Source organism: Falco biarmicus, chromosome 7 (assembly GCF_023638135.1).
Source record: "Falco biarmicus isolate bFalBia1 chromosome 7, bFalBia1.pri, whole genome shotgun sequence".
Classification (NCBI taxonomy): Eukaryota; Metazoa; Chordata; class Aves; order Falconiformes; family Falconidae; genus Falco; species Falco biarmicus.
In genome coordinates, this window is record NC_079294.1 from 35,093,648 (window position 1) to 35,103,825 (window position 10,178).

General features: G+C 51.2%; 1 protein-coding gene across 1 annotated transcript; it reads left to right on the plus strand.

Annotated features, from left to right (window-relative positions):
- The first annotated feature begins 604 nt into the window (after positions 1–604).
- On the plus strand, positions 605–9,193 carry LOC130153176 (extracellular tyrosine-protein kinase PKDCC-like). The gene is made up of 7 exons (XM_056347660.1): positions 605–1,162; positions 1,370–1,492; positions 3,619–3,890; positions 5,028–5,107; positions 5,202–5,306; positions 6,741–6,917; positions 8,317–9,193. Exons 1-7 carry the CDS (start codon positions 656–658, stop codon positions 8,418–8,420), a joined length of 1,368 nt encoding a protein of 455 aa, XP_056203635.1. The 5' UTR covers positions 605–655; the 3' UTR covers positions 8,421–9,193.
- The last annotated feature ends 985 nt before the right edge of the window (positions 9,194–10,178 follow it).

Here is a 10,178-nt window from a genome sequence, read left to right on the forward strand (position 1 = left end):
AGGTACACGAGTGTCGCAGAGGGCGGCCCGGGCTGGCCGGGTGTCACCGGCTGATGGCTTTCCTCACACTTAAGTGATGGAGTTGCACTTTCTGCCTGGGTCGGCTGGGTTTGGTGGAGGACGGCTTTGGTGGGGTTTTTTTACTTTTCTGGAAAAAAATCGCAGTTCCACGCTTTAGGCAGCCTGTTGCAGTTTCCACCGAACAGGGTTTATCCTGACCAGAGAGACGGCAGCGTAGGCTCCGCAGCGCTCCCGCAGCCGTCACCGACTCCAACCCGCTCCGCGCCGCTCGGCTGCGCGCTGCGGCCGCCGCCGCCCGGACGAAACCCGCGCCCGCGGAATCGGCGTGTGTCGCCGTAACCAGCCGCCCCTGGGGGCGGGGGGGGCGCCTGCGGGGCCGTACCGCCGCCCCCCCCCGCCAGCCCGCCCGTCCCGTCCGGTCCCGCCTCTGCCACAGCCGCTCCGCCGCCCCCCGCCCCGCGGCCCCTCCCGGGCGGCGGCTGCCCCCAGGGCCGGGCCGGGCCGCGGGGGGGGCGCCCGGCGCCGGGTAGCGCGCCCGCCCGCCCCGCCCCCACGGCGGCGCTCGCCTTCCCCGGCGCGGCGGGGCGCGGGCGGCAGAGCGGCCGGAGCCGGCGGCGGCGCGGCCCCGCTCCCCATGGCGGCGGTGCGGGCGCGGCGGGGCGCCCGGCTGAGCGCGGCGGCGCTGCTGGCGCTGGGGGCCCTGGCGCTGCTGGCGCTGCTGGCGCTGCCGGCGCTGCCGGCCGGCCGTGGCGAGGGGCGCCCGGGGTCCCCGCCGCCGCCGCCGCTCCCGCTGCCGCCGGGCTTGCGGGAGGAGCTGCGGCAGCGGCGGCGCGACCTGCGGCGCCTGGCGGCGGCGGCGGGCGGCGGCGGGGAGGCGGCGGCGGGCGGGCTGGGCTGCGGCGACCTGAGCCTGGCGACGGGCGTCAGCGTGCTGGGATGGGGCTTCACCAAGGTGGTGGCGCGGGCGGCGCTGGCGGGCGGCGGCGCCGTCGCCCTCAAGTCGGTGCACGGGGCGGGCCGGGAGGTGCGGCAGTGCGTGCAGCGCTACGGGGCGCCGGCCGGCTGCCGCCGCCTGGCCGCCTACAAGCTGCTGAAGGAGGTGACGCTGCTGCGGCGCCTGCAGCATCCCGGCATCGTCCAGGTACGGCGGGGCGCGCCGGAGCGGGGGGGCTGCGGCGTGTGCGCCCTCGGTGCGGACAGTTCTCGGGGGGTGGGGGGGGGGCTGTGCGCCGCTCGGTAGCCGGGCTTAGTCGATCCGGCCGTGTTGCCCTCCCCGTCCCCGGGCGGCCCGGACCCGCTGGCGCCGGCGGCGGCATCGCTCTGACACTCGCTCCTTCCCTCCCGGCAGCTGCACGGTCAGTGCTACGATAACAGCGGAGATGCTGAAATACGGGTCACAGCTATGTTGGAGCTGGGAGCCCCCCTGGAGATGATTCATCTTCTGCAGACCCCTTGGGAGGAGAGATTTAAAGTAAGAGAGCAAACAAAGGGAGTTTTATCAGTCGCTTCTAGACCGCAAACAGGGTAAATGCGAAGAGCCCGTGGTGACCGCTGGGGCAAGCGGGGTTGTGCTGGCACTGCTCCCGCAAACTGTCCTTCGATCCTTTTGCTTTCGCTGCCTTTAAAACACATTAAAATAGCTCTGGGCTGGCGTCTCGCAGGTACATTCCTGCTCTCTAGAGCACTGTTAAAAGAGCTACATGTAGGTGGAGATGGCCACGAAGTCTTGCTCAGGGCGGTGGTGTGTGACACCCTGTGTTACCCCGTGTGCCAGCTGTGCCACTGCACCCAGGGGCTCGTGGTGAGGCCCCGCAGCGGCTGGCTCTGGCTCGGGACAGCGGCTGGCTCTGGCTCGGGACAGCCACCTCACTGTACTCCGTCTCTGTTGTTGCCTGTGTGCTACCTGGTCTAGGCAGCAAGCAGAGCAGCCTGGCTCTCACCTTGTGTTTGTATGATGTTTCTGATCTTAGCCCTTTAGGTATTACTGCGGTACAAACACTACTACGTTGCTTTCCTCCAGCTGTAGGAGCTAGGGTGGCATCCCTGTTCATTAGATCTGCGTTGTCTCCTAAGCATCCCATGTAGGGACTCTTAAGCTCCCCAGAACACAAAAGACTTAAGACACAGGACTTACTTTGGTTATAGCTTGTGTTAAAGTTTGCCTCAAGGTCTCAGCTGGGGGGTTGCTGCTACTTGTTTGGTTCCCAGGAGGAAGGAGAGCATCGATTAGAAGCGTGGGTACCGTAATGTCAATAAGAAATGCTTTGGGCAAAATAAAACCACAACGAAAGTCCCAAAATAAAATCCCTGTCTGCATGTGGCCCTTAATGTTGAAGGGGAGCCTTGCCATCCAAGCCAGAGGGCGAGTGTGGCAACTGTGCTCACTCAGCTGTGGGAGGTGAAGCTGGGATTCTAATGATTGCTTCACTAATCGAGCTAAAATAGCATCAGAGCTTCCAGGGTCATTTCTCTTGGCCTGTGGAGTTCCACTTCTGCTTACAAATTGTTTCATACTGGCTTTTACATAGCTTTCCCAGCACCTCATCTTCTCAAAAGTGCCAGTCTCCTGTAGAGCTAGAAACCCACGATGCTGAGTAAGCTGGGGGCAAGGTCTGATACGGTGGCATTAAGGTTTCAGTAATCTTTTGACTGATGAAGACACTAACTCAGAATTTACAGTGGTACTGTCTAGTCCTGTTTCCTAATGAAGGTGTCTAAACGGATGGGATTCCCCTCCGATGAGCCACATCAGATAGCAGTGGTTCTGCGAGCCGTTCCAAGTGAACAAACGCTCGCGCCTGCACAAATCCCTATCAGAGGCATCGAGGGGTGGCGCGGGTCTGCCTGGCACACCTAGCTGACGATACGGTCTGATCATATCTTTGTCTGATGCCAGGACTCCCGATAATGAATGAGAACTGCTGCAAAAAGCTACTTGAACAAAGTGCTGGCACAGTATAAATGCGCTTTTCTAGCTCCAGTTTGTTCAAAAATTATTTACTGAACTTGCTGCTGGATCAGGTATTGTCTGGCCTTTCCCTGCTGCCAGAAAGTTGACATAAAAGCAAAAAAGCTGGCCATAAATACATTGCATGCTTCGGCTAATTCTTCAGAAGCACGATTGTACGCCCAAATTCATACTGCTGAGTGATGCAGCAAGGCATGAATCTGGTATTAATGACCATGGAGCCTCAGTCTGTATGGAGCAGCATGGGGGAAGGGAGGGGAATGTATTAATTCTATGCCAGAGTGGGAAAAAACCCTTCTGATTTCAGCTAGCAAATCAATATAGTTCCTGAAACATGAAGGCTGCTATTGTTTTCCTCACAGCTTTCTCCTCTAGTTCCTCTAGCTGCAAATGTCTCTTTTTGTATATGCACATTTTAAAAAAATGCTGCTAAACTACTTACCAGTCAAATCCTGTGGCAATGTTGATAATAAATTTTGTAGCATACATATAATTACCTTTTAAGTGCTATATGCTTTTTTTTTTTTTTTTTGCTTTTAATTTCATTGAATGCCCTCCCCTTTGTTCTACTTCCAATTTAATAGCTGGTTTTCATCTGTTTTTCCCATGCATATTCATCTCTCTCTCAGATTTGCCTGAGTCTTGTGAAACTGCTGTTTTACTTGGCACATTCCCCCCTGGGTTCAATAGTCCTCTTGGATTTCCAGCCGAGGCAGTTTGTTATGGTGGATGGAAACCTTAAAGTGACAGACATGGATGATGCCAGCACTGAGGAACTGTCATGCAAGGAAGATAATGACTGCACACTCGACTTCCCTACAAAAAGCTTCCCTCTCAAGTGCTCTGCGGTTGGGAAATGTGAAGGAATAAATGAAAAGAAGAATCTTTTCAATGCATATCGGTATGTCCAGCAAGATGGGGGGGAAAAACTGGGGTGATTGAGCTCACTCACTGCCATGTAGCCTCTAGCATCTTCTGTTTCTTCCACAGAGTGACTCCCCCTCACCTCCGTCAAAGGGCAGTTAAGGATTGCTTTGAAGCAAATTTATTTTCCTTATAAGGCAGGAAAATTGTGTAGTTGTTGTCTGGTGAGAATGAAGGCATCTGTCTTCTGCTGCTCCCTTTCCCCAACGCCCTCTAGAAACTTGCCCCAAAGGTTGCACCTGTGAATTTACTGTTTGCCAAACAAGCCCTGGCACTTGACATCCACGGCTGTGTTTGCTGAAAGTGGTGGCAGCATGGGCTACCTGCCAAAGCCCACCAGCTTTGAACCCCCATTGTTGGGAACAGGCTGGCTATAACCCTTCCCTGGAACTCCTGACTCTCCCTGTGGAGACTATGGGCACCTATGGAAGAGCGATGAAACAGATAACGGGCGAGGGGCTGCCACTTTGTGTTGGCCACCAGCTGAATGCACGATGACTTCCACTCACCATTGATGCTCGGCCGGTCAAGTACCAGGGGGAAGCCTTGGCAACTGGATATTTTCACAGAAGGACTTAGTAAGGGAGCCTGATTTTGCAGGATTCAGCGTTAAAGGGCAAATCCCTGCTCAGATTATTGCAGTCTTGCAGTAATACACTTGTCTCTTATAGAACAGGAGTTCTCTGGAAGGTTCAGGGAATGAGTCATCCTACCTTTCCAGGGGCATTAAGAATGCCAAACCTTTCCAGGGCAAGGGAACAGTCTTGCGTGAGTCTTTTCTTTTCTATAGGTCTGGTTTTGGTGGGAAATGCAATGCTTTAGTGTTCAAAAATGGCCCTGGGGAAAGAGGGAAAGCTCTGTTGCATGAGCCTGTGCAAGGTAGGTTTCAGGTGGTGCTTGGCAGCGTGCTGTGCTGCAAGGATTGAGCTTTCAGGCCAGCTGACGGGAACCTGTCTGTGAGATGCCAGTGAAGTGCTTTGTCAAACATAACTTAATAACCAAAGCAGCCTTACTAGTTGCATATGGATAATTGAGTCACGGGGAAATATAGACAACTTAATCACCAGGGAAACTAAGCCACTGTATTCTAATCAGTCTGTGGGATTTTTTGCAGGTATTTTTTCACCTATCTTTTGCCACACTCTGCGCCACCAGCTTTGCGGCCTTTTTTGAGTGATATTCTGAATGCAACAGGTACCAGCTAATATTCATTAACTTTTTTATTAGAAGTCTCTAAATGGTATTTTGTGGAATTACTCATCTTGGTCATCTTTTTCTTTCAACGTAGGTAATTTACGATATGGAATAAATGAAACCCTGAAAGCTTTTGAAAACGTTTTACATCTGTACAAGTCTGGGCTCTATCTGCAGAAAAGACCTCTTCTTTTAAAAGGTGAATGATTTTGAATGAGGGAGTGAGGAGCTTGGAGATAGGAATTGGACCAGATACCCATACATGCAAGCAGTGTGTAGCCACTAGGAAAGGCACCAAAAGTACCTCTTTTTTTGAGCAGACTTTTGTTGTTTTTTGATATGGGTGCTATGCATGATTGCATTGCTTTGCAACGTAAATGCAGTGCAGACAATCTGGCCTACATATGGACATGTGTTTGCACTGCTTCTAAATACTCTTCTCATAATGTGCATCAGTGTTTCAAGTGATTATATTTGGGATAGCTTAAGCAACTAGACCAGAGTAGCTAACTGAGTGTCTCCTGTCTGTCCTTGGGGTCATCTTATCCTGTGAACCAACAGGTCAGTTTTCCAGGCTGATGCTGAAACTTCCTGTTTCACTTGGTGGCTTCTGCCTGCTGCGCACAGGTTATTACAGGAACATACAGCAGGGAGGTGACAACACTGAGATGACTGTGACAAAGTAGCTGGGGTCTTGGTGCCCTCTGAATCTCTTTTTTCTGGAGACTATCGTGTTGGACCTGTGAATGCATAAATGAGGCTTTATGGGGTACATTTCTCTGAAAAGGACCTGTTTGGTGGTAGGGATGAGGTTACTTAAAAGAAGGGCTTCAAAAGGCCAGTGGTTACTGTGGCTTACATTTTCTTGAGCATTCACTTGAGATGGTGGGGTGGTGACGGTGGCTTGTGGAAGGAAATCTCTTTATGTGTGAAAGAACCGGAATTTGCACCATTATGAACAAAGTTATCCCATCATTTGCACTGAAGGACCAGCAGCTTTAACAGGAATTACTAGTATTTTCCAACAACACCTACCTGTTGGCTTGACAACTGGCCCAATAGCAATGTACCAAAATGATCACCATCCCAGAGACTTAGCAGTCAATGAACGATAGCCTGGATATCACCTGCTTAGGCTTGTCATGTCTTTGGTATCGCCCTGGAGCAGGATCTGGCCTCCCTTTCCCCCACCGGGCTTTGGGGCTCCACGTAGCTCGGTGCTGGATCTGCAATGAGCTGGTTCTGCTGTTGGGGCTGAGGTGTGGGATGGGCTGTCGTGAGGCTGGCTTCTCCAGAGAAGAAGTAGAGGGTCTGTCGGTCTGTACAGCAGCCTTCCCCTCTCACCCTCCCCTGCAGTCACTCCCCTGTCCCTTCACCCTTGAGAGCTCTGCCCCCTCTGTTATATCCATGGGGCAAGTTCTGTCCTGTGCTCCATAGCAGAACCAAAGGTCAGGATCTGGGTTTCTTCTAACTTTGCAGCTCCACATACTCCATCAAAGCCAGTCAGTTCCATCTATCCCTATGGCATTTCCTTTAAGAGTTTTGCTGAAGTGCAACATCCTAAGTGTATAGTGTAACAAGTCTCAGAAAGTGCACTTTATTGTTCCCCTAAGCACCCTCTTTCTGTTCCCAGGCTACATCTCCCTGAAGGGCTTCCGGACGGTAGAAGGAGAAGACTACAAGTGCTGGCCCTCCTACAGCCACCTGGGGTGCCTGCTCTCTGTTCACAGCGCCGAGGAAGCTGCCGCAATTTGTAACTCCCAGTCGCAGTGTCAGAGTTTTATTGTCACCCAGCAGAGGACGTGGACAGGTGAGCATGGGTAGACGTGACAGTACCGCCACATGATGCCCCTGCTTCCTCAGTCACGAGTGGGGATGCTGCTGCTGCCTTCCTCCACAGTTCTTTAAGCCTACAGGCACATACAGAAGCTGCCTTCCTTACGCTGAAGACCAGATGGCTGCTGTGGTGGGCATCCAAGGGTCCCCCTGAGTATTTGTGAGGAGGCACAAGAGAAGTTAGATTCTCCTTCTGCACCTTCTTTCCTCTACACATTTTGCACGGGACTGCTAGGCATTGTTGAACAGTTATTTATTTCATGCAGAGATGGCTTCACTTTGGTGTTAGGCTAAACAATTCCTGTGGTATGTATAGTTTGAAAAAAGTTGTGGGTTTTTTAGACATGAAAGAAGCTATGTAAAAGAACGTGGTTACTATTGTTATAATTAAAAGAATCATAGCTTACAAGTTGTTATCCCCTTTATCAAAACTAAAGCCCCAAACCAATGGATTTCCAAAGTGTCCCTGTAATTAGCTCTGATTATAGCCTCTTGCGATTAGCATGTTTACAGGATTATTATAAATTACCTCATTTAGCTGATACTTCAATCATGGGCTAAATTGTTACTTATAAAGTGAAACACTAAATGAGGTAAATGAGTGTTTTCACTCACGATGGTGCTGAAGAATCGCATCTTGTCAGTTTACATGACAGTTAAAAAAACAACCCCAAAACTACCAAAACCGCAGCTTTTCCATGGGTTTGTGTGCAGTTGGCATGTGGCTAACTAGTGACATAAGAGGGCTTAGGATGCAACGTAAATCTCTCAGAGCTGGTTTCACACCAGCAATGGATTGTGTGAGTTGTGCCTAACACATCGCATCTGGCTTCCTCATGGGGCAGCTGTTAGTTGCTGTGCCTGGCTGGAAGGAACCCTACTTAAAACAGCCATGGGGATGCAGAAGCAGCAGCACATGGGACAGAAGATCCTGTCTGCAGCACCTGGCTCGGATGCTGATCCCCACCATCCTGCACTGCGCCTGTGGTCTGTTAATGTTTCCCTTTGACATTTTTCTTCCTCACACATTTACAGCTCATCTTTGCAGCCGAACATGCCAAAAGTGTGTGGCTGAAATGCCAAGTGCCTAACTTTGCCAGTTGGATTAATGAGAGCTGTGGGAACATATTGATCCCTTTTAGGGCAGCTTGGTAAAGCCAAGCAAGACGTGAAAGCCTCTGGGGCCCGGCTGTCCTTTCCTGTGCACACTCGCTGAGCATCTGAGTTTACTGGGTGTGTAAAATGTATCTGTGGCAGGGTGGAGTGACCGTCCATTGAGCACGCAGTGTGTTCCTGTGTCTTTTGCAATAAATAGCATGGGTCAAGGTGAGCCTATCTTCTGTATTAAACTTGTATTTTTATTTCCTTTCCAGGACGCCCACTTGCCTCGTTTCAGAGTAGCCTGACTGATTTAATACCGGATGCTGACGCTGTAGTCTATATTAAACGATCGGCTTCCTCAGGGGAAAAACTTTAAAGACAATAAGACCACATAAAATGATCCTGGGAGGAACAAACCACTGGGGAGAATTTCTTCTGCTGAAAAGAATGACATACTTTATTTTGCTTTGGGATGGGATCTCCCTGCCAGCTCAGTCAAATGCTGCTGTCTCCTTGATCAAAGCTCAGATTTCTCATTGCAGCCCTGCTAGTTTCTTTATCTGTTCCCACACTGCTGTTCCATATAAATGATCCCAGTTTTAGTCAGATGTTGCTAGACTGTGCAATACCTTGCTGCTTTGGTAACCAGCTTGTCAGCCAAGATATAGAAATAGCTGCAAGGGATCCGGCTTGGGTAGGCTTAGTTAGTTCAGTCATCTCCAAAAACCTATGGATAATGCACCTTGAAGAATGCCACAGCTCCTTCTGCAGCTTCCAACCAGGATTTCATACCACTGCAAATGTAAAGGACTGAATTTCAGCAATGGGGACGAGGTTGCAGGGTTGGGATCCATAACCAGAGGTTGATGATGTGCATGGTCTTCCAAGGAGGGTCCTGATTCAGTTCCTTCTAGGGCAGGGGTGGGAGGTGGTATATAGATTAACTCTGGAACCAAATGTCTGAATGTTTGGGTGCAGGATTTGGGTTTGACCCTGTGTGATTTGTAATGCCAGCTCCCATGTATCAACCTTGAAGGTTTTTCTCTGTTACTTTCCGTGAAAGAGTGAACCATTCAAATTATTTATGTGTAAGGCGTGACTCTGTATGATAAAGAATGACTGTTTATTCTAAGCATGCTCTGAAAAGTTTTCAATTGTCTTAAGTCTTTACTGCAACCAAGTGAACAAATGCAAGTATTCCCACCTTCAGCTCACTGAGCATCATTACCCACTCCTGAGGACAACCTCTGAGTGCTCGAAGCAGTGTATGAATGTGCCCAAGCCCCTTGGACACTTAGGTCTTGGAGGAAGCTCTGGCTGTGTTTGCAGGCTTACAGGTGTAGAAGAGACAGTCTGGTCCCAAGACCTTCCCATTTCTGCCCTCCACTAAAACTGTAGATGTGGCCTCTGAAAAATATGCGGAGGTTAGTGTAATTTCAGGCTGTAAGAGTTGGCAACGTAATGTTCCATTCCTGGGGGCGCCTGGAAGCAGGGACCATACGGTGCCCAAATCGTCGCTGATCTGATGCCTCGCCAGGGGAGGTCCCTGGCCTTGTGCAGGAGAGACATGCTGCAGCCGCTGTGCAATGCCACGCTGAGTTTTCCACTTAGCCTGCGCTGCTGGGTGGAAATGATGGCTCTGGGGATGCTGCCATTGACTCCTTGTAGCCTACAGCGGTGTGGCTGTTGCCACATGGGCCCCTGTACCAGCTGGGCTACCCCCAACTAAAGATGCTTGAGCTCTCGCCTGGTGGTGTGCTGTGTTTTTCATGATCTGGTCCTGTGTTTCCTAGTGCAGGATCTCACCTTTCAGCTCGTTAGGACTCTATTAACTCACAGCAATGCCATTGCATGGGGGCCTTCTCATGCACTATAACCCCTGCTGCTTGCACTGAGGCTGGGGGACTCTCGATAGTGATATCAATTAATGGGAATTCCTAGTTAGCACAACAAGAAGGCGGCCACATCGCTGCAAGCTCTGTGAAGGCAAGGCTTTTTAAATGGACAGCCACAGAGCACGCTCTCCATTACAGTGAGTCCTGTGGAGGTTGAAGGGAAGGTCCTGCCAGGGGTCCGCTATTGTTTTACATCGACCCCACTGAGCAGGGCTTCAGGCATCTGCTGTGCGGTGCTT